Source organism: Gymnoscopelus braueri (genome assembly GCF_963280865.1).
Source record: "Gymnoscopelus braueri genome assembly, chromosome: 5".
In the NCBI taxonomy this organism is placed as follows: Eukaryota; Metazoa; Chordata; class Actinopteri; order Myctophiformes; family Myctophidae; genus Gymnoscopelus; species Gymnoscopelus braueri.
In genome coordinates this window covers 3,307,138-3,331,939 of record NC_137606.1, presented here as the reverse complement: position 1 = coordinate 3,331,939, position 24,802 = coordinate 3,307,138, and the positions used below count along the sequence as shown (strand labels likewise).

Here is a 24,802-nt window from a genome sequence, read left to right as displayed (position 1 = left end):
AAGGTGAATTGGTTAGGAACTGCATGGAGCAAACAAATGAGCTGGTGGAAGCATGGTGGGGGAATTTATATCTGATGATGATGGAGGTGATTGGTGGACTGATGAGGGGAAGGACCAACCGGTGGTGAGAGGCGGAGTTGAGTTGAGTGAATGGGTAGAAAAACATCCTGGATATAAAAACCAAGGGGTTATGGTCTGTGTAAGCTACCACAGGAAGTATACTGGACCCTACATACACCTCAAAGTGTTGTAATGCAAACAGAAGTGCCAGTGTTTCCTTCTCTATGGTTGAATACCTGAGCTGGTGTTTGTTAAACTTCCTAGAGAAGTAACAAACTGGATGGTCAAGTACCTGGTCATCTGCACTACATAAGAGGGCTTTTACGCTCTCAAAAGCACTCTGACACTGGTTAGGGCAGTGAGAGGAGTCACCACTGAGGAAAAGTTCTTACAAAAACCACATACCAAAAGGCATCACTGTATACTGGCAGAAATGATCAGGTGTCACAAAAGCAGAAACTGTGGATGCTTGATATGTCAAAGGAACCTGCCAATATCCTTTGAGCATATCAAGCTTACTCACATAGGTAGATGGACCAATCTCAGCAATACAGTCATCAATCAGTGGCAGTGGATGAGCATCTTGTACCGTTACTGCATTCACCTTACGAAAATCAGTGCAAAACCTTGGGCTTCCATCTGACTTAATGTCTAACAAACATGGGGAACTCCATGGACTGGAGCTAGGCTTAGCAAATCCATGTTTTAACAAATACTCAACCTCTTTTTTCATTGTCTCCCGCTTAACAGGATTAACCCTATAGGCCCGCTGTTTGATTGGCCTAGCAGTGGTTAGTTTAAGGTCATGTCGGAGAACTGAAGTTTGAGATGGAATATCACTGAATAAACTTGGAAAATCCAAAATCAGCTTCTCAATATCACTCATGTGATCCTCTGGCAGGTGAGACAGAAAGGAAGGTAGATTCAACAACATTTCAGAATTTGCTAGTCTTGCATCCTGTGGGGTTGCGTTGCGCAACACCAGCCCATCATCATCAGGTTGAGAATCACCAACCTTAGAATTTAATGCTACACCTAAAACTGCAGGCTCTGGAGACCTAGTTGGAACTTCATCCCCAGAGTGATACAGCTTTAGCATGTTAACATGGCACACACGGGACTGGCGCCTTCGGTCAGGGGTGCGAATAACATAGTCTGTCTCACTGATTTTCTGTTCTACCAGATAAGGACCAGAGAAGCGAACAGAGAGAGCGGAACCAGGTACTGGCAACAAAAGTAACACTTTATCTCCTGTGTTAAAGGAACGAGCAACAGCTTTCTTGTCAAAGTGTTGTTTCATGGTCACTTGAGAAGAGGCTAATGCATTTTTGGCTAAGGAACAGGCCTGCTTTAAGCGTTCTCTAAACTGGTGAACATACTCAGGGACTGACTGAGAAGTTGCTTCCACATTAACCAACTGCTCCTTAAGGACTTGGAGGGGGCGCCTGACAGTATGTCCAAAAACTAGGCTAGCAGGACTGAAACCTAGTGACTCCTGAACAGTTTCACGAACTGCAAACAAAACAAGAGGAATGCTCTCATCCCAACTTGCTTTAGACTCAAGACAGTGTTTCCGCAGCATTGACTTCAGTGTCTGATGAAATCTTTCTAATGCCCCTTGTGTCTGAGGTTGATAGGCACTAGACACCCTGTGTTTAATGCCTAAAGTTTTAAGCACTTGTGCAAACAGTCTCGATTTAAAATTAGTGCCTTGATCTGTTTGCACAAACCGAGGTAGGCCAAAGGTAGAAAATAACTTGTTTAAAGCTTTAATGACCACTTTAGCGGTAATTGTGCGCAGGGGAATGGCTTCTGGAAACCTGGTTGCAGCACACATAATTGTTAGAAGATACTGATTCCCCGACTTTGCTTTGGGTAAAGGACCCACACAGTCAACTATGACTGTCTCAAAAGGCTCTCCTATAACAGGAATAGGATGAAGAGGTGCAGGAGGAATAACTTGGTTTGGCTTACCCACCAGTTGACAAGCATGGCATGCACGACAGTACTGAGCAACATCATGTTTCAGTCTAGGCCAGAAGAAGTTCTTCAGGACCCGGTCATATGTCTTGGTGACACCAAGATGACCGGACCAGGGATGGTCATGTTACGTGTATGGGTATGGGGAGACAGTATGTTTATGGGGGGACTGTGTATGGTGTTTTTCTCCCTGCTACTCTCTGCCTGCTGCTCTCTGTCACTCACTCTCAGGTCCAGCCCATTCACTCAACTCAACTCCGCCTCTCACCACCGGTTGGTCCTTCCCCTCATCAGTCCACCAATCACCTCCATCATCATCAGATATAAAGCACCTGTGACGGCGGCCATTTTTTTTCTCTTTACCCCACCATGCTTCCACCAGCTCATTTGTTTGCTCCATGCAGTTCCTAACCAATTCACCTTCAGTCTTATAAAGACTTATTGATTCTTGCCAAATGTTTATTACAGCGGAGGGTAGTTTAGCTCTGGGGTACCCTGTACATCCTGCACATAGGTAATTTCCGTGTTTAATCCCACTAGTCTAGAGGTGAGTGCCACCCATTGTATTTTCTGTTTATTGTTAGGGTAGGAAGGATTGTGTTTTCTCTTTTGAGTAAGTAATATCTTTATTTTGTTTAGACAGTGAGTTTTGGTTTTACTACATTCTTTCCTTTGGCACCACCTGACCCTCCCTGTATTGTTACTTGGCATTCATTTATTTTTGTTCACCTTAGTTTGTTAATAAACAACTTTTCAGTTAACCTCAACCTCTGTCTGTCTCAAGTATATAATTTGGGTATATGTTACCGTCCCTTCCTCCTGGACCACCATCTGGGACGTAACGGTAGGTCATACAATAAAAATGCATTTTCCCCTGGATTCCTTGGATCACAACTGCCCGAATAGGCCAAGCCAATTTCCACCTGACAATATTATCGCAAAACACAGTTTTTGCTACTACTCCCGATTTTGTCCAAACGTCACCCAAATGGTCAGATGAGCACATTTTTCTAGTTCAACCCTGTGAAGAAATGTGATTTTTGGACGATTACATTTATTTGATCTTGAAATCTAAAACAAGTAGAAAGGTTCACTCAGTAGAGCTCAAATCTCAGCCAGGCGGCACACACCAATAATAGTACTTACACTTTCTGATGCAGTAACATCACTCTGTTAGTCTAACTTTTGATCGTTTGGTCAGTGATGGTTTTATGTATGTAAACAGTACGTAACAGTACGTTTTAACAGCGGGCAAGTCTCCGGACGATCGCCGGGCGACATCGTCCAAAATATAAATAAAATCCATCTTTTCAGATCAACATCGTCCCCCCGCCCACTTCGCCTCATCGCCAGTAGTTGCCGGCTCTCATAGACATATAATGCACTTCCGGAAAATACTATCCTGAATCGCCCGCTGTTAAAACGCACCGTAAGCCTTGAAACGAGCAACAAAAATTCACCGAGCATGTGCACTTATGCATGTGCTTCATAGGGGCACGGAGTATCATGCAGTATATGTGTGTGTGTGTGTGTGTGTGTCTATAGATTTATAGAGACTAGAGGCTTGGGGCCGCTATGCGCCCCTCCCTCACACCTACATCGTACCGCCGATCCGACCAATATGACCATATATGGAGATCTCTGTATCTGTCAGTCCTTGTCCCTTATATGCCCATATATGGAGATCCCTGATGTCATTAGTATATGCCCATATATAGGTAAGCCCCCTTTTGTGCCCATATATGGAGCTGACATATTTGTTTGTGCCTGATGCCATGAGCACACTCCATTGGGCGTAGATGCACTGGGAACTCCTTATATGGTTATGGCTAAGTCATAGTGACATAAGCGTGACGACGTGGTCTGCCCGCCGCCAATTTTTTTATATGGGATGAGAAAAAAAAAGAAAATGTATTTCCTTTTTTTGCTGAAATATATTTTATTCAAAATGTAATCACATTTGTGTAAGTACTTTACACCCATACATGAATGATACAGCCCCCATATAGGAAGTCATAGAATTACTGATTATCCATAGGGTTGCTTGGTTTGATTACACAGCCTGGGCCAGTCCAACGTACTTCGTCCCAACGTCAAAGACGGAATAGTACTGCCTCATGAAGACATCTCCCAGGATCCAGAACTCGCCTCCTCCCGTCTCGAAGCCAGTGCTGCAACCATATCCAGAGCCCCACTAGAGAGAGAGGAGGATGTGTATTTCACTCACAAAGAATTTGTTATTCGAATTTTACTTGCATAATTATAGTCAGTGTGTATTATGTCTTCTCATCTGTAACTGTTTGTATGTGCATGTGTGTGTGTGTGCATATGGGTCAGTGTACATTACAGTGTGTAGACTGACCTGCATAACATAAGCAGAGGCAGGGATGGTGAAGGCGTGTCCGTTGAGAGTGAAGGTCACATCAGGCATGTTCTGGATGTTCTGACAGCTCACTGTGTTCTGTATGAAGAATGATATACAGTATGTTTTTAGCAACAACAGTACTTTTTCTTTTTTTTTGCTTATGCATTTCAACTTATAATTGGTCCTGGTAGGCAGGTTTCTGAACTGTCCACAGCCCACCAATAAGACACAGAGTGGGTCGATAGAAATTGTGTAATTAGTTATTCTTAATTTGTGTTCATTATTTTTGTTGTTGTTGTATTTTGCATATACTTAAAGGTAGGGTAAGTCATATTTTTTGGTTAAAACAAAAAGTATTTTGTTAAAAGGTTAAAATACTATATTCTGATAGTAATCATTGCTATAGAGTGTTTTTTCAGTAACAGATGTCTCCCTGTCTCTCCAGCTCTTTAATAAACAGAAAATATTTTTTTCGGTAGGTGTCGAAATCTCAGCCAATCAGGAGAAAGTACCCATTTTTAAGCTTAATTTGTATAGTGTCATCACTTCCAATTTCACTTGTTTAATCTATGTCCTGATTGAGTTCTCTGTCCTGGTTGGATAAAATTGGAAATGAAACTGAAACTGAAACGAAAATGCATTTTCTGTTTAATAAAGAGGTGGAGAGACAAGGAGACTCATTTTACTGAACAAACACTCTATAGCAATGAGTACTATCAGAATATAGAGCTATTTAACAATTATTTTAACCAACGCAAATCACTTACCCTACCTTTAATCTGTTTGTTAGTGTGTAGGGGTGGGGGGAGCGAATAGGGAATGGGGGGCATGCATCTGCTACACCTGTTCTCTTAAATTAAATAAAGAGCATTAGTGAGGAACAATTATACAAAGATAAGGTGCTCCTTTAATAGAAATGAGCATCTTCACATAAAATCTACCATTCTTACCCACACTGAGACATAATTAATATGAGCCTATAGAGGTGTGTCATCTTGTTCATTTTGCAAAGTAGGAAGATGAGGTGTCAATTTGAACACTTCTGTGTATTGTAAATTGGGGACATAAAAAAGACGTCCCCAAAAAAGAAGTAAATGCAGGTATCTCACGCTGGTGGTGCTGGCTCCAACCCCGGTATTCATGTTGTTTATGCCGTTGCTTGGGCCAACAATGAGAGCAGTGCCAGAGTCAATGATAGCATGGCAGCCACCAGAACAGGCCACAGTCTGTCCATTGATGGTAACACTGTCAAGAGCAATAGCAGAAGCAGAATTAATAGGAGTATCCTGTGTAAGGTTTTTCTGGTATCAACTTTTAGAAAAGTGAATAGTGTGATTAGACTAGAATGTATTTTCACCTGTCCATCTGGACCTGATACCAGCTCTCAGAGATCAAGGGGATCCAGGTGATCTGTCCGGTGTAGTGGCTCTCATCATAACCACCGAAGATCAGCTCACTGCCCTGCTGTTCATTGCTAATGGGAGCAGGGAGACAAATATTTTAGTATCAGAGTAATGCACACACACACATTTAAATATGCAGTACATATACTGTACATATTGATATAATGCATATACAGTACTGTATATACTTGTACATGTACTATACAAACAGCATATTTACCATTGTGCACATACACAAACAAACACTATTCCATACTAGTTCAGTACCGGCTCAGGTAGAGAGAGAAGAGTTTCTGAGACACCAGGTTCTGTTGAATCATATTGTCAAAGACAGGCACCACATTGTCGGAGGCAATGGACTGGAAGGCAAGTCCAAAGATACCATCACACGGCATACCGCCAAGCATAGAATCCTCCGTCTGGGCGATTCCAAATGTCTGCTGGGCCACAGTAACTCCAGCAACCTGGAAACCAAGGTTACCAGTAAATGAAAGTTCCTATTTATCTGGTGGAGAGGCAGAATATGCAGACAATTGTCCGATTTGCCAAGTGGTCCTGGCTTCTTTCAATTACCTCGATAGTATCAATGCCCAGATATCCAGTCATGTAGCCTGACCCATACGTAATGGACAGTGACTCGCTGCCCCACTTGAAGGTGGAAGACTGCCATGGGTTATATTTCTTTGGGTTCCCTGTAAAACATATTGTGTCTTTTTTAGCTGTACATTTGAGAGAAGGTAAATAGGACTGAGTCAATCAGATCTATTCTAAAACAACAGTCTTCGCTATACAAACTGAATTTATTTAGCAGTAACAGTAACAAGAAAAGTGCACTCCTCTGCAGCACACCAGGTTGGGCTCTTCCTTCTCTAAAGTCAGTAGAAAGTCATTTTTTGAAATGGGAAGGATGCAAAGTGGTATGTATGTTTTGAAAAACGCAAAGGGGTGGTGCAGGGGTTGGACCATGAAACCAGGTGGCACCCACATCAATTCTTACACCCATTTCACTTCCTATCCACAGTCAGGGGTTTTATGGCAGACCTAGGCCCCCTGACTGTCTGTACTGTCATTTGCTAGGAACTTTCTCTCAGGGATAAATAAAGTAAGCCTATTGTTGTTTTTTAAGTTAACAGTACTTACGACAGGTCTGGCCGGTGCAGTAGACAGAGGACACCCAGAGGTTGGAAGAGCCAGTGTCAATTTGAAAGGTGAAGGACTGTGGAGGAGTGCCAATGGAGATCACCCCAAGGTAGTAGATCTGCAAGTGACACATAGCAATAGATGAGGTAACATAACAGCAATGGTGGAAGAACTCAGATCTTAAGTAAACTTAAGTAAAAGTAGCAATACCACAATGTAGAAACATTTAAGTAAATGTCCTGTATTCAAAATATTACTTGAGTAAAAGTACAATTATTGGCATCAAAATATACATAAAGTACAAAATATGCAGAATGGAAGTTTTAAAAAAAGCAGATCTACAAGCTCACAACACTTCGCATCAGCTATTAAAAAAAAAGAAGTATTATACAGTAGGGCTACATTATGTGCGTATTGTAATAATAATCTACATCTGCAAAGTAACTATTAACTAAAGTTTTCAAATATTGTAGTTGAGTATAAAGTAACATTTGAGATGTAGTGGAGTAGAAGTATATTCATTCTTAGTTGTACGGCCAATCTGTTATTTTTAACGGTTGTACAATGAATTAGATTTAAAGTTGGTCATTCTGCTGGCCTGGACTTACGTCGTGATAATTGGTCAAAGGCTCAGTTTCTGTCTGGAAGACCTCAGCATTGGGATAGAACTTCTTGACGACATCCTGTGGAGATTTGTGTGGACCTTTGCTCTTGATCAAGGGCATCCTACACACAGTGAGAAAGGATCAGTAATAAGGCCACAATTTCTTTACTTTGCATTACAGTATGTATAGGCTATTACTGTACAGTATACTATGAATTCTGTATATCCTGTTTGCTATATTATTCTCTCATCATATTCTGTACACTTTCTTTATTGCTTCTAAATATTTTTCCTTGTTTTTACTTCTTTACTTTAAAAAAATACCTGTATTATATCCTGTTATTAAATCTTGTTGTTATATATTATTAGCACAGTCCATGGAGCCTGTCACATCAATATTTCATAGTGTAAACTTGTATAGGAGTGAGCGACAAATAAAATCTCTTGAATCTTCAAACATTCATAATTATACAATAATGCTAAGTCAGTCAGGTGGTTCTTACCTGTGGAGACATTCAGAGAGAGCCACCAGTGCACAGAGGACAACAAGCCACTTCATGGTTGTTAACTTTGCTGTTGGACCGTACTGAAAATACGGTGAAAGACATCATCCTTATATACAGTCCAATGCCTTTCCATGTCACCAAATGGCATGATAACTTGGTGAGATATGGCCATATCTCTGACAATCCAAGATAACTAGTTTATAATTTTCTGAAGTGCTTTTAATATATTGACATTCAGATCAGAGGATCTTTGCCAGAGCTACTGTACAATAAGTAGTTGATAGCAACATATTCTTGGGGAAAGGATATTGTAAAAACTTCCAAAATAAAACTAGAAAAAGTGCTCCTCGGAGCACAGGTCTCCGCCAGGCCAGGTGGTAGAAGTCAATCTTAGCCAATCAGGAGGGAATATGAAAACATTTACAAATACATCTTGATCATATAACTATAGAGATAAATGTGTACCGTTTTGCGTGATGTTTGGATATATTCTGTAGGTGTAATATTAAAAAAATGTTTTGCAAATATTTGCCTCCTGGTGGTGCTATAACAGCCCCCAAAAATGTGGGGCATTAGTTTTACCTCCAGGGTTTTGGCCTCTAACTCTTCAACCATAATTATTTTCCCCTTGGATTCCTTGGACCATTACACAACTCCCCAATTAGGCCACGCCCATTTCCACCTGACTATATTAATGCAATTTTGCATTTTATTAGCAAAACTCAGTTTTTGCTACTACTCCTACCGATTTTTTCCAAACCTATCCCAAATTGGTACACCTTATCGCTGTAGTCAAATCAAATCTGTCAGATTTATCGGATTCTAATCCGATTGACTATGGCTTTGACTATGGCTTTCAAATTTCGCTGGAGGGGCTCATTTTGCACGAGATGCTACAAGCACCGCTGGACCGATCGGTGGGAAACTTTGCACGCACACTCCTAGTAGGCCAAGGAAAAATATCCACCCAAATCCAAGGAAAAATATCCACCCAAATGATTTTCAAACTTCTCTTCCAGACTAGTACACTGGCTGGTGGCAGTGTTGGCAAGTCTGCTTATATTATCTGCGATGTTGGGCTTGTTTTTCTGTCAAATAGCTTGCAAATATCGGCGGTCTTTGCCATGAAAATGTTTGAGAACCACTGCTCTAAAAACAATTAGACAATAAAGATTGACTGACCTGCCCTAGTCGCTTATTTTGGGATTGTTTTCATAGACCGGGTTGTTTGTTTCTCTCACAAAATCTGGCAATGCTGGCCGGTGGCTAAAAGCTTGGCTGGAGTTAACTGCAGGCAGCCACAGTTAGTTAAAACCACACCAGGCTAAAAATGTTTTGAATTTAATTTATAGCTAAGCATAAGCACAATGATGTTCAACAATGACAAATGCTGCGCAATTACCGTTTCTCCATGTGAATATGTAATCAAATGGACTATTACGACGCGTCACAACATCTCATAAACACCAACGGGAAAAAAAACATGCAGCTCACATGAACTACATAATTAGTAAGTACACACATCTGTAAAGGATTCTAATAACAAGGTTTAAAATTAAAAGGGGTATAAATCCACGTGTTGACTAAGATCAACATAAACAACGACCTCCTTTGCAGTAATCTCTCAAGAACAGTGAAAAACAGCAGAGGGCGCTGTTTTTCCTTTTTATTTGACGATGGGTTCCCAGATTGCCTTTGCGGTAATGTTGTGACGCGGCTGGCTCACAGTCTAACATCATCATTTTTATCTTATATTTATAAGTCAACGCTATTGAACACCCTTTACGTCTGTGTGTTGGTTTAACAAATATGGAACCAATGAAAAGTAGTAAAAAGCGCTTCTGGCAAACCTCCCAAATCCATAGGATCCTCAAACTGTCGGTCAAACCACCCAACTCCACCCCCTCTCACCGCCTCGGTTGCAGTGCACACAGAGGACAGAGATGCTGCGGAGTGGAAGAAAACACACAAAACGAGGCAGGGTTTTATTCCCCGTTGTCTGATAAAAGCTATACTAACTATACAGTGTACCTGTTTATCGAACTGACACTAATGTTATGCAAACAATTAAAATCTATGTAGTCTTTGCTGAGGAGAGTCATGTGACAAGAAATGAGTTCATATAGCATTACTCTCGCTAGTTCTACTGAAACTGAAACTCCGTGAACCCCTCTTTGCAGAAGTCATTGCAATATTTAAAGTCCTGCTTATTATTGTAGTCCTATATAATAAGTGTCATGAAGCATCAGGGCATTAATTCACACTTTGTGATGCATTGTGACCTTGGAGATCCATTGTCAGCTGTTCTTATCAATGATGGACAAAACCTCCTAACTCCACTTGAGTTGGATTTGGGTAAAGTGGTGATATAATGACACATGCATTATATTAGCCTGGCATGGCCAGACTAATATCACTGCGTTGATATTAGTCTGGAATCTCTGTGTGGAACCTGCATTTCCGAGGGGCAAATTCAAAAAATGCCTCTGGTGATAAACCCGCCCCATATTTGCATACTGGGCCCTGATTGGTCCCTCACAACTTCGGAGGGAGAGAAATCCAATTTCTATTGAGAGGGGCCAGACCTAATCTGCCGAGGGCATTTTTTTTTTGCAATGGCAGATTCGTTTGGAACCAGGCTAGCATTATATAGGATGAGGGAAAAAAAGAAACATCAATTTATTTCCCTTTTTTGCTACAATATATTTTATTCAAAATGTTATATAACAGATTTACTATTACAACTTGGACAGTTATTTTACAACCATACATGAATCATACAGCCCCCATACAGGAAGTCATAGAGTTATTGATTATCCATTGGGTTGCTTGGTTTGATTACACGGCCTGGGCCAGTCCAACGTACTTCGCCCCGACGTCAAAGATGGAATAGTACTGCCTCATGAAGACATCTCCCAGGATCCAGAGCTGGTCAATTCCACCGCCGCTGCCAAGGCTGCCAAAGCCAGTGCTGCAACTAGAGCCCCACTACAGATAGAGGAGGACGTGTATTTCACTCACAAAGAATTAATGGTCAGTGTGTACATGTGTTCTCATCTGTAACTGTTTGTATGTGCATGTGTGTGTGTGCATGTATGGGTCAGTGTACATTACAGTGTGTAGACTGACCTGCATAACATAGGCAGAGGCAGGGATGGTGAAGGCGTGTCCGTTGAGAGTGAAGGTCACATCAGGCATGTTCTGGATGTTCTGGCAGCTCACTGTGTTCTGTATAAAGAATGATGTGTGTTTTTAGCAGCAAAAGCAGTGGTACTTCATCTTATTTTAACTTGCTTAAAGAACAACTTCGTGCATTTTAACCTATAATTGGTCCTCATGCTCATAAGATAGCAGAGACCTGCCTAGGAGTGACATAATCGGAAGGCGGGTAAGACATAGCCTGGTAAACCCTCCCTCCGGAAATCTCATTTCTATTTGATTCCTGGAGTGAGTCTGGCCTGATCCGCCTTTCTGCAATATTGGCTGTGGGCTGGAGTTGGGCGGGAGTAATACCGTTGACTGACAACCCCTTCAGCCAATGATAATTTTTCCCCTTCAGCCAATCAGCAGTTCACCAGTCTAATGTGACGCAACGGGACTTTTGAGACAGCGATGCCCAAAATGGGTTGCCTTATTCGGATACATGGGTGTCACTGCCCGCCCCTACCGGTTCTCTAAATTTGTATTTTTAAATAGGCTTTGTCATGATTAATTGACCACATATATGAAGTTAAACAACTACATTCTATCCAAACGATATCTTATAAGTAAATTCCGTGCCTCAAAATAGAAGTTAGAGAGCTTTTTGAAGTAAAAAAATAGCGGAGAATATAGCGGACAAGAAAAAGATGGCTGCCGTTCGTGTTTTGGGCTCACTCGAACTCGCCACCTGATTGGCCAACTGTCGCTGTCAATCACAGAACAATGAGCGACGACGCTGATAGGCTCGTCCGTTTGGCATACACAGCCAATATTGCAGAAAGGCGGATCAGGCCAGACTCACTCCTGGAATCAAATAGAAATGAGATTTCCGGAGGGAGGGTTTACCAGGCTAGGTAAGACACAGTGGGTAGATCAAAATTGTGCAATTAGTTATTCCTAATTTGCATTCCTTTATTATTTTTGTTGTTGTTGTTTTTTCTCATTTTGAATATAGGCTACTTAATCTGTTTGTTAGTGTGTAGGTTGGAGGGAGTGAATAGGGAATGGGGGGGGCATGCATCTGCTACACCTGTTTTCTTAAATGAATAAAAAACAGTAAGGAACAATTATACAAAGATAAGGTGCTCCTTTAATAGAAATGAGCATCTTCAAATAAAATTCACCATTCTTACCTACACTGAGACATAATTAATATGAGCCTATAGAGGTGTGCCAACTTGTTGTCTCCACCAGGCCGAAAGGCATGGCGAGAGAGTATGTTTTCGCCCCTGTCCGTCCGTCCGTGTGTGTGTCCGTGTGTCCGTGTGTCCGTCCTGTCTGTGTGTTAGCAGCTAATCTCCGGCACCGTTGGCCCGGTCGCTCCGAAACTGTGCACACACACTCCCTGGATGCCAATTCAGAACCTCTGCCCCAATTTTTTCACATGGGCCTGTTATAGCGCCACCAGGAGGCCGATTTGTGCAAAACCCTTTTTTTTACATTACTCCTACAGATTTTATCCAAACGTCATGCAAATCGGTACACAGTATCTCTATAGTCATGTGATCAACACGAATCTGTCCGATTTCCCATATTCCATCCTCATTGCCTATGGTTGGCTTCCAAAGTTTGCAGGATTGGTCCGTTTTGAACAAAAAGCCTCAAACTATGCACGCAGCTTGCGATTTCCGTGAATTTTCACACGCACATTCCCACTAGGCTGAAGAAGAAATGCCACCCCTTTCACATTGGCCTGTTATAGCGCCACCAGCAGGTCTAATTTAGCAAAACACATTTTTGGAACAAAATGCCTCAAATCATGAATGCAGTGTCTGATTGCCGTGAAAGACCTAAGAATAAATGGCACCCTTTTCACATTGGCCTATTATAGCGCCACCAGGAGGCCAGAATAACGTACCTGACCTGGCGGAGACCTGTGCTCCGAGGAGCACTTTTTCTAGTTCATTATGAGACTGATACTCTCCTTTAGATGAGGTGTCACTTTGATCACTTCTGTGTATTGTAAACTAAGGACATAAAAAGGACAAGAAAAAAATGCAGGTATCTCACACTGGTGGTGCTGGCTCCAACCCAGGCATTCATGTTGTTTATGCCGTTGCTTGGGCCAACAATGAGAGCAGTGCCAGAGTCAATGATAGCATGGCAGCCACCGGCACAGGCCACAGTCTGTCCATTGATGGTAATACTGATAAGAGCAATAGCAGAAGCAAAATTAATAGGAGTATCCTTTATGTAGGCACGTTTTTTCCTGTATCAACTTTTAAAAGGTGAATAGTGTGATTAGATTAGAATGTATTTTTACCTGTCCATCTGGACCTGATACCAGCTCTCAGAGGTCAAGGGGATCCAGGTGATCTGTCCGGTGTAGTGGCTCTCATCAACACCACCGAAGATCAGCTCACTGCCCTGCTGTTCATTGCTAATGGGAGCAGGGAAGACACACACATTTAAATATACAGTACATAAATACATATACAGTACTGTACTTGCACATGTACTATACATATATTTACCTACATTCTACACAAGCACAAACAAACACTATTCCATACTAGTTCAGTACCGGCTCAGGTAGAGAGAGAAGAGTTTCTGAGACACCAGGTTCTGCTGAACCATGTTGTCAAAGACAGGCACCACATTGTCAGCTGCAATGGACTGGAAGGCAAGTCCAAAGATACCATCACACGGCATACCGCTAAGCATAGAATCCTCCGTCTTGGCGATTCCAAATGTCTGCTGGGCCACAGTAACTCCAGCAACCTGGAAACCAAGGTTACCAGAAAATTAAAGTTCCTATTTATCTGGTGGAGAGGCAGAATATGCAGATAATTGTCCGATTTGCCAAGTGGTCCTGGCTTCTTTCAATTACCTCGATAGTATCAATGGCCAGATATCCAGTCATGTAGCCTGACCCATACGTAATGGACAATGACTCGCTGCCCCACTTGAAGGTGGAAGACTGCTGTGGGTTATATTTCTTTGGATTCTCTGTAAAACATATTGTGTCTTTTTTAGCCGTACATTTGAGAGAAGGTAAAATGGACTGAGTCAATCAGACCTATTCTTGACGTAACTAAAACAATAATCTTCACTACAAACTGAATTTATTTAGCAGTAACAAGAAAAGTGCGCTCCTCTGCAGCACATATCTCAACCAAGCTGGGTGGAGTCAGTAAATGTCATTTATTGAAATGGGAAGGATGCAAAGTGATAATGTATGTTTTGCAAATTGCAAAGGGGTGGTGCAGGGGTTGGACCATAAAACCAGGTGGCACCCACATCAATTATTACACCCGTTCCACTTCCTACCCACAGTCAAGGTATATAGAAAGAAGGTACTGTCATCTACGTCATTTTCGCTATCATGCAATTCTAGTCGGCAGATTCATCGCACCAGGCGGGAGCCAGACTGCAGCCTTGAGTTTGGTGAACTGCATTGGAGTTAATGAGAGCCCGGTGGACCAGCTCATGAACAAAATATATTTCTGAATGACTGAGACCTTTGTAAAGTAATTGCTTCTGAAAAAAAAGGAAGACATATCACACACTGTTTTCTGCTGTGTTGCTTTTCGTTGTGTACACAGTATACGTTTACTGAGCTATCTAAAGAGCACAAAGTAGCCTATGCGATACTGCAGAGACAAAAACCAGTGTTGCCATTTTCGCTTATTATAAGCAACTTTCGGCTTATTTTTCTGTGAAGTTGCTTGTAAATATTGGTTGTTGCGGGTTGCTTTTTTGGGGCTTTTTTCTAAAGTGTAGTTGATTATTTGGACTTGCTTCACAATTATTATTTTTTTACTTTAAATTTTTATCCCACGATTTTGTAACCCTATTTTTTACACCCAGTGCCAATTGTCTATGTAATCCTGGGCACTACCTTCCCTCTGCCAACCTAGGGAGGCCAGGGCCGAGCTCATGCCTCCTTCAATGCATGAGAGCCAACTGTCCTTCTTGTCACCTGACAGGGGAGAGTTTCCCTGGTTGGATGTAGCGCGTGGAAGGAACACGTTATTCCAACCAGTTCCCTTCCCCTCCATCAGGCGCCCCGGCTGGCCAGGGGGAGGCAGTATAGTGACCAGGATTACTGCATGTTTTTGTGAGGGTACCTACCCTAGGACACACGGGGAGAACATGCAAACTCCACACAGAAAGGCCCTTTCGCCAACCCCACCTAGGGTATGGGCACTGATGACGCGGAAGAGAGAACACGCCCACAGCGTCCCCTGCGGGAATCGAACCCAGGACCTTCTAGCTGTGAGGCGACAGCACTACCGACTGTGCCACCGTGCCCCCTTGCTTCACAATTTTAAATTTATTTTAACCAGTGGTTCTCAATTTACCCCCAAATTAATATGTATTTGTCCCTAACCCCCATCTGAAAATGTTTTGTGCCAGGGAGCCCTGTACCAGATTTGTGTTGTTAGAGTATTTCAAAAATCTTCACATTTTATTTCAAGATGTTTTTGAAAATAGCAGATCTACAAGCTCACAACATGTTGCATCGCAATATAAAGGTTTAAAGAGCTCATAATGGCCTAGTGCTCTATGGTTGCTTCTTTTGGGCTTGTTTTCCTAGACCTGGTTGCTTATTTCTCTCACAAAGTCTGGCAACTCTAACAGAAACGATACATGCCACTGTTTAGATGCCTCACTAAAATTATACTACTGTATGTGCTGAAAAAATCCAATCTAAAAAAACATTTATTGGAAAAAAATCTTCTTTTATATTCCTGAACCGATTATCTGACAAAGGACACAATTGCTCAGAAATAGTGTTTGTTCACAAGCTGGTCCAGCCGGCCTTCAATGTATTGCACCAAACTTCCCGTTCCAGTTTTGTCTCCCATGCGCGTCAATGGCGTCTGCCCGGCCCATAGGCTGACTGTACCTTCTTTTCTATATACCTTGCCCACAGTCAGGGGCTTTATGGCAGACCCTGACTGTCTGTACTGTACTTTGTTAGCAATTGCCTCTCAGGGATAAATAAAGTAAACCTATTATTGTTTTTTTAAGTTAACATTACTTACTACAGGTCTGGCAGTAGACAGAGGACACCCAGAGGTTGGAAGAGCCAGTGTCAATTTGAAAGGTGAAGGACTGTGGAGGAGTGCCAATGGAGATAACCCCAAGGTAGTAGAGCTGCAGATGACACAATGAGGTAACGTAACAGCAATGAGGGAAGAAGTACTCAGATCTTTACTTAAGTAAAAGTAGCAATACCACAATGTAGAAATATTTTTTTTACAAATAAATGTCCTATATTCAAAATATCACTTGAGTAAAGGTACAAGTATTGGCATCAAAATATACATAAAGTACAAAATGTAAAAGTACTCATTAAGCAAAATGGCCCTTTTACTTTTTTCCCCCAAAGTTTAAACAAATGTGTCAAGATCTTTAAAACATATAGCAGATCTACAAGCTCACAACACTTCACATCACAACGTGTTGTGAGATTGTACTGTAGATCAGCTATTTTCAAAACAAAAAAGTTGCACCGCCAATCTGTTATTTTTATCTGTTATCTTTAACGGTTGCACAATGAAGTGTACATGTAAATTAGGTTTATAAAGTTCGTCATTCTGCTGGCCTGGACTTACGTCGTAATAATTGGTCAAAGGCTCAGTTTCTGTCTGGAAGACCTCAGCATTGGGATAGAACTTCTTGATGACATCCTGTGGAGATTTGTGTGGACCTTTGCTCTTCATCAAGGGCATCCTACTCACAGGGAGAAAAGGATCAGTAAGGCCATGCAGGCCCTTTTTATTATCCTTCACAATGCAATGGATGAATGAATATCTTAGTCTGAATAGCTTTTAAAAGGTCAATCAAAAATAAAGCTTGTAATTTCCATCGGGACATGATGGCAGCATTGTTATCAAGCTTTGTCTTACAATAATACAATGTATTTACTTTGCATTACAGTATGTATAGGCTAGTACTATACAGTATACTATGCATTTTGGATATCCTGTTTGCTATATTATTCTCTCGTCATATTCTGCACACTTTCTTTTTTCCTTGTTTTTACTTCTTTATTTGTTTTAAACCTGTATTACAGTATATCCTGTTATTAAATCGTGTTGTTATATATTATTAGCACAGTCCATGGAGCATGTCACACCAAATATTTCATAGTGTAAACTTGTATAGGAGTGAGTGACAAATAAAATCTCTTGAATCTTCAAACATTCATATTATACAATAATGCTAAGTCAGCCAGGTGGTTCTTACCTGTGGAGACATTCAGAGAGAGCCACCAGGGCACAGAGGACAACAAGCCACTTCATGGTTGTTAACTTTGCTGTTGGATTCAAAGAGTGAAAATAAAGTGAAAGACACCATCCTTATATACAGTCCATTGTGTCCACAACATGCCTTTCCATGTCACCAAATAGCATGATAACTTGGTGAGATATGGCCATATCTCTGACAATCCAAGATAACTAGTTTATACTTTTCTGCAGTGCTTTTACTATATTGACCTTCACATCAGAAGATTTGTGCCAGAGCTACTGTATGCACAATAGTTGATATATTCTTGGAAAAAGGATATGGAAAAAACTGTGTGTACTTAAACCAGCACTATGTAGTTTGTAGTATCAGTGGCCACTTTGGACACAAAAAATATGGCAGCCAACGTGTTTGACTTCATTACCCAAGTGTCTCTGCAAGCATGTCCGGCGAGGACGCACTGTGATTGGCCAGTCTTCACTTTGACTGGCAGTTCTGCCTTGATGCCTTCATAAATGCCAAGATGAAACTCATTGCCTCCCCTATACATAGTAATACAGTCATGCCCCTTGCAGGGACCCTCCTGAGTCTATACATTTATGAAAGGATGATTGTTATCGCTTAAACATGTTAGTTTTAAATGATATATAATTTAAGACATAATATTCTATATAGTTGTTAAAAGGTTATATAGTAATGCTTTATGAATATAATTGAATAATGATTGAAATTCCAAAATAAAATCAATGTTTTGGATGTTAGAGTTGTGCATTGTTACATTTGTATTCAGACAAGTTTAACACCAACATACAATGTGACAACAGCAAGCATAACCTATTGTAGCATAACTTGCAAATTCTACAAATGGATATAAATGAAGCTATCTGATGCCATGAAATTGTGTTACCTGAAAAAAAAACTGCTGAATTATATTTGTCCAAACCTGGAGAAAATGTTTCTCAATAGATCAGGCAGGCATGGGACCCAATTTTTTCCCAAGTTGTTCTTCATATCAATAGCTTTGCTAGAATATCTCTTAATCCCCCCCTCTGAATGTCTCATGAGTGGACCTAGATGTTTAACAACCTTGATTGATTTCATGTAACCCTGACGGTTTTATATGTAAACTTGCCACCGTATGGACACTGGTTACACTTCACATAAAATCCGCCATTCCTAGCCCACACTGGAAATGAGCCGCAAGTTCAAAGTGTGTCATAGGGGTGCGGGGTATCATGGTATGGGTGTGTGTGTATGTGTGTGTATAGACAATACCTCACACACATTCTTGGACAATTTCATAATACGATGATGCCAATTGGGAATGCATGCCCCTCCAGTTATGCAATACCCGTTGGACCGGTTGTATCTGTTATACTTGTTGTCATTTAGGGTTCACGGGTCCATCAGGATTTGGGTCTGTCAATTTGGACCCGGCTAGTCTATGATGTCACTACTGTAATATCATATTGATGACATCAGGGATCTCCATTTATGGGCATAAAAGGGACACAGACAGTCAGACAGATATAAACGAGTCGAGGATTTATAGATATTTCTGGACAACCACTGAATAACTGCACTCCCTCTGGTTCTTTGCGATACACATGGCAAGTTTGAAGGCTGGTCAGTTCTCGAGATATGCGGACACACACATACACAATCACACACACACACACACACACACACACACACACACACACACACACACACACACACACACACACACACACACACACACTCACACTCACACTCACACTCACACACAGATTCCATATTCCATGCATTTATAGATAGATGAGAAAAGAAATCTATTCATTTCCCTTTTTTGCTACAACATATTTTATTCAAAATTAGACATAACGATAACAACTCAGACAGTTTCCCATTTTTGCAAGTACTTTATAACCATACATGAATCATAGGCTACAATGCCGAAACAGGAAGTCAATAGTGTTACTGATTATCCATTGGGTTGCTTGGTATGATTACACAACCGGGGCGAATCCAACGTACTTCGCACCGACGTCAAAGACGGAATAGTACTGCCTCATGAAGACATCTCCCAGGATCCAGGGGTCGTCACTTCCACCGCCGCCGCTGCCCATGCTGCCGAAGCCAGTGCTGCAACCAGAGCCCCACTAGAGAGAGAGGAGGATGTGTATTTCATTTTTGATAGTTCTAATTTTAGTATCAGTATACATTAGAGCAGCGGTTCTCAAACATTTTTATACCACGACCCCATATTATGAAGGATTTGTTTTGGCGACCCCATCAGAGAGCTCTTTTAAGCCACCCGCTCATATTGAACATAATTCCTAAGTAAATGGAACAGAGCTAGATTAGTTTGTGTGCCTCAGTAAGGGCTTGTGTGCGTTGTCTTGTTGCTGCTTGTTCTGGGTCGCTGTTGGGGGCGGAGCTGTGTGTGTGTGTGAGGAGTCAAGCCAATAGTTTGTTTGGTGGCGACAACCACACTTATTTTTTTTACCGTTTCTTGATAAAGTCATATTTTTTGGTTGCCACTGTGCGACCCCAACGGCACCTTCCCGCGACCCCACTTTGGGTCGCGACCCATAGTTTGAGAACCGCTGCATTAGAGTGTGTAGACTGACCTGCATAACATAGGCAGAGGCAGGGATGGTGAAGGCGTTTCCATTGAGAGTGAAGGTCACATCAGGCTGGTTCTGGGTGTTCTGGCAGCTCACTGTGTTCTGTATGAAGAATGGTATGTGTTTTTTGCAGCAACTGTGGTGGTACTTATTTTTATTTAAAGTTGCTTAAAGGACCAGTTTTTCGACCTATCTTCATAGAATTGGCCCTCAATGCTCATTATAAGACCATGGCACCATTTTGGTTTACTTGGTCTGTGTCTCAGTGGAGGGCTTTGGACAGTTGAGAAACCTGCCGACCAGTGGCATCATCGGAATAGGAGGGTTTGGAAAGATCTCAAGCTTTTCTCTTTACAATTTTACCACCTTTTTTAATGGCTTATATTTCGGCCAGCTAACTTTCCAGGAAGAGAAAGGCTGCTGTTTCTATTAGCTTACAATCTCCATCAATTATATAATTTGTTAGGCAAGTTTCTGAACTGTCCACATTCCACCAATAAGCAGTAATAATGCAGAGTGAGTAGATAGAAATTGTGCAATCTATTAATGAGCATTTGTGAGGACCAATTATAATGAAGACATGGATTAAAATAGGTGAACTGCTCCATTAATAGAAATGAGCATCTTCACATAAAATCCACCATTCCTACCCATACTGAGGCATAATTAATGGGAGCCTAGGAGGTCGATCTTCAGGAGGTCATTTTGATCATTTCTATGTATTCTAAATTTGGAAAATAAAAAAGGCAACAGATGAAAATGTATGTATCTCACGCTGGTGGTGCTGCCTCCAACCCATGCATTCATGTTGTTTATGTCGCTGCTTGGGCCCATAATGAGAGAAGTGCCAGAGTCAATGATAGCACTGCAGCCACCAGAACAGGCCACAATGTTTCCATTGATGGTAACACTGTCGAGAGCAATAGCAGAAGCAGAATTAATAGGAGTATCCTGTGTATAGAAAAGGTTTTGCTGCTGTCAGCGTTTAAAAAGTGAATAGTGTCAGTAGAGTGGAATGTGTTTTCACCTGTCCATCTTGACCTCATACCAGGTCGCAGAGGTCAAGGGGATCCAGACGAGTTGTCCGGAGAAGTGGCTCTCATCATAACCACCAAACACCAACTCACTGCCCTGCTGGTCGTTCCTAATGGGAGCAGGGAAGAAAAATATTTTAGTATCAGAGGAAATTGCATTTAAATATACAATATGTACATGTATTATACATACAGTATATTTGCCATTGTACACAAACACTATTCCATACTATTGCAGTACCCGGTCAGGTAGAGAGAGAACATTTGCTGAGACACCAGGTTCTGCTGAATCATATTGAAAAAGACAGGCACCACATTGTCAGAGGCAAGGGACTGGAAGGCCATTCCCAGGAGACCGTCCGTGGACTCTTCGTTATCCTCCGTCTTGGAGATTCCAAATGTCTGCTGGGTCACTGAAATGCCACCAATCTGTAAACCAAGGTTAGCGGTTAATAAAAGTTCCTACTTATGGTGGAGAGGAGATCATTGTCAGATTTGCCAAGTGATGGTCCTGGCTGCTTTCAATTACCTCAACAGTGTCAAGGCCCAGATATCCAGTCATGTAGCCTGAACCATACGTAATGGACAGAGCCTCGCTGCCCCACTTGAAGGTGGAAGACTGCTGTGGGTTGAATTTCTGGTGGCTCTCTGTAAAACATATTGTGTGTGGGTTTTTTTTAGGTCGGTGCATATGACAGAAGGTAAATTGAACTAAGTAAATCAGACCTATTCTTGGAATAACACAACAAATGTCTTCATGTATTATACAAACTGAACTTTTTAACAAACAGTAACAAGAAATTTGTAAAATCTTCGTTCTACAAAGCCAGTAGAATGGCATATGTTTGGGGCACTGGCGTAGCGGTCCACACTGAGCACCTAGACTCAGTGTAGCCTGACCGTGTGTCGCGGGTTCGAGTCCCGATCCCGGTGGCCTTTGCTGCATGTCACTCCCCATCTCTCTCTCCCCATTCCCACATCAGTTCATGCACCCAGGCCCCTTATGACAGCCCTACACCCCTGACTGTCTGTACTGTCCTTTGCCAGGAATTGCCTCTCAGTATACACAATACACAATAAAGCATTTTTATCTTAGTTCACAGTACTCACGACAGGCGGTGCAGTAGATAGAGGACACCCAGAGGTTGGAAGAGCCAGTGTCAATTTGAACGGTGAAGGACTGGGGAGGAGTGCCAATGGAGATCACACCATAGTAGAGCATCTGGAGATGACACACAGCAATACATGAGGTAACGTAACAGGTGGAAGAAGAACTCAGATCCTGTATTCAAAATTTTACTTGAGTAAAAGTACAAAAGTATTGGCATCAAAATATACTGTAAAGTACAAAATGTAAAAGTAGCCTACACTCATTATGCAGAATGTCACCTTTTAAAAAAAGAATTCAAAATGTTTCTAAATCTTTCAAAAATGGCACATTATCTACAAGCTCAAAACACATTGCATTGTGTTGCGATACTTCAGCTTTTGAATAGTCCAAGTATAGGCCTTGATTGGTTAATGTATGTTTTGTAATAATGATCTAAATCTGCAAATTAGCTAGTAACTAAAGTTTTCAAATTATTGTGGTGTGGAGTAAAAAGTACAATACTTAACTCCTACATGTAGTGGAGTAGAAGTATAAAGTATAAAAAAGGAAGTAAAGTTAAAGTACCTCAAAATGTTACTGAAGTACAGCACTTGGGTAAATGTACTTAATTACTATCCACCACTGCGTATTACAGAAATGTACAATAACATTATAGAACATTAATTTATATGAACACCAAAGGACGAACACTTAAGGACGGAAGATTAAGGTGATCAAAGTGTCTCCTGCTTCTACAATGTGGCTTACAATGTCGACCTGACTGTTATTCATTAGATAATGGGACGAACTAAAGCCTAATTCATTCTTAGTTATACGGCCAATCTGTAATTTGTATATGTAATTTTTTACGGTTGTACGATGAATTGCACATTATGTCAAAGTTCTACATTCTGCTGGCCTGGACTTACTTCATAATCATTGGTCAAGGGCGCAGATGCTTGGAACTCAGCATTGGGGTAGTATTTCTTCAGGTACTCATGTGGAGACTTCCGCTGATGTTTCCTCTTGATCAGGGGTATCCTACATACAGTGAGAAAACAATCAGTAATAATGCCATGCACCAATTCAGATTATAACCTCTTCATCTACTGCAATGCACTAATATTGCATTGCAAATAGATGAAGAGGTCAGTTTTCATCCATTCATAATAGTTTAGGAAACAGCCCCCTACTTTTAGACTTATGTCTTAATGTCTGAATGACTTAGTGTGAATAGCCTTCAAACAAAATGGTTTATCATTTCCATCGGCTTATCATTTCCAATGGTAAGATTTTCATCAAGCTTACAATAATTACATTTATGTACTTTGCACTGTATGTATAGGCTATACTGTATACTATATATTCTGTGTGCAGATTGATAATTTATCCTCCCATCATATTCTGTACATACTCTCTTTATTGCTGTTTTTCTTGTTTGTACTTCTTTACTTTTCAAACCTGTATTATTCCCTGTTATTAAATATTGTTAGCACAGTGTGTGGAGCATATCACCCCAACATTTAATTGTGCACACTTGTATAAGAGTGAGTGACAAATAAAACTCTTGAATCTTCAATCATTCATATTATACAATAGAGATTGTAGAGATGGCTGGTTCTTACCTGTGGAGACATTCAGAGAGAGCCACCAGGGCGCAGAGGACAACAAGCCACTTCATGGTTGTTAACTTTGCTGTTGGACTCAGAGAGTGAAAATATGGTGAAAGACACCATCCTTATATATAGTCCATCTTGTCCCCAAAATGCCTTTCCACCAACTAGCATGATAACTTGGTGAGATTAGTCACGTAGCCATGTCTCTGGAAATACAAGATAACTAGTTTTTTGAAGTGCTTTTACTATTATTGACATTCAGATCAGATAAGATTTTTGCCAGAGCTACTGTATTGTACTGTAGTTGATAACAACATATTCTTGGAAAATATTCTTGTGATAAAAGAAGATAACGAATAATAATAATGATTGAAATTCCAAAATAAAATGTTTAGAGTAGTGCACTTTTACATTTGTGTTCGGACACATACGACGTGACAACAGACCCCATGCAAGCATAACTTGTAAATTCTTCAAATGGATCAAATGCAGCTAGATATGATGTCATGAAATTGTGTTGACTGAGATCATTGTAAAAACGTATAACCATATTTCCCTCTTTTTGTATTTTTAAACAGCTAAATGATAATTGTCCAACCCTGGAGAAGATTGTACTCAATCGATCACGCTTGGGACCCAATTCTTTCCCAAGTTGTCAATAACGTTGCTAGAATATCTGGTAACACTTGCTCATAAGGGGTAAATGCATACACGTTATAAACGCTTAATTCATGATTAACTAATGCATTAATTCATCATAAGTCATCATGAATTCCTTGTCTTCATCATCAATTAATGTTGAAGTAACTATTATTTAACCAAAGTAATATATCATTAGTTAAGCATGTTATTCCACAGTTACTTAATACATGATTTCATATGCGACCATATTATGGGCCACACGTGGTGTGTTTGTAGATCTGCTTTTATTGCTCAGTTCTATGCCCAGGATGAGTGCTCATAGGCAGGTAGGATTAGTGAGGAGACTCTGTCTCT

At 41.0% G+C, this 24,802-nt stretch overlaps 2 protein-coding genes across 2 annotated transcripts; both read right to left on the bottom strand.

Annotated features, from left to right (window-relative positions):
- Positions 1-4,093: 4,093 nt before the first annotated feature.
- LOC308085209 (pepsin A-like) lies at positions 4,094-8,111 on the bottom strand (the record flags this gene model as incomplete). The annotated part of the gene is made up of 9 exons (XM_080428291.1): positions 4,094-4,234; positions 4,403-4,501; positions 5,515-5,650; positions 5,763-5,879; positions 6,076-6,272; positions 6,382-6,500; positions 6,949-7,066; positions 7,557-7,674; positions 8,056-8,111. The coding sequence occupies 9 exons, from the start codon at positions 8,109-8,111 to the stop codon at positions 4,094-4,096; spliced, it is 1,101 nt and encodes a 366-aa protein (XP_080284417.1).
- Positions 8,112-10,896: 2,785 nt separating this feature from the next.
- Positions 10,897-23,871, bottom strand: LOC308085208 (pepsin A-like; the record flags this gene model as incomplete). The annotated part of the gene is made up of 9 exons (XM_080428290.1): positions 10,897-11,046; positions 11,188-11,286; positions 13,270-13,405; positions 13,523-13,639; positions 13,784-13,980; positions 14,090-14,208; positions 22,211-22,322; positions 23,120-23,231; positions 23,816-23,871. The coding sequence occupies 9 exons, from the start codon at positions 23,869-23,871 to the stop codon at positions 10,897-10,899; spliced, it is 1,098 nt and encodes a 365-aa protein (XP_080284416.1).
- Between the last annotated feature and the right edge of the window lie 931 nt (positions 23,872-24,802).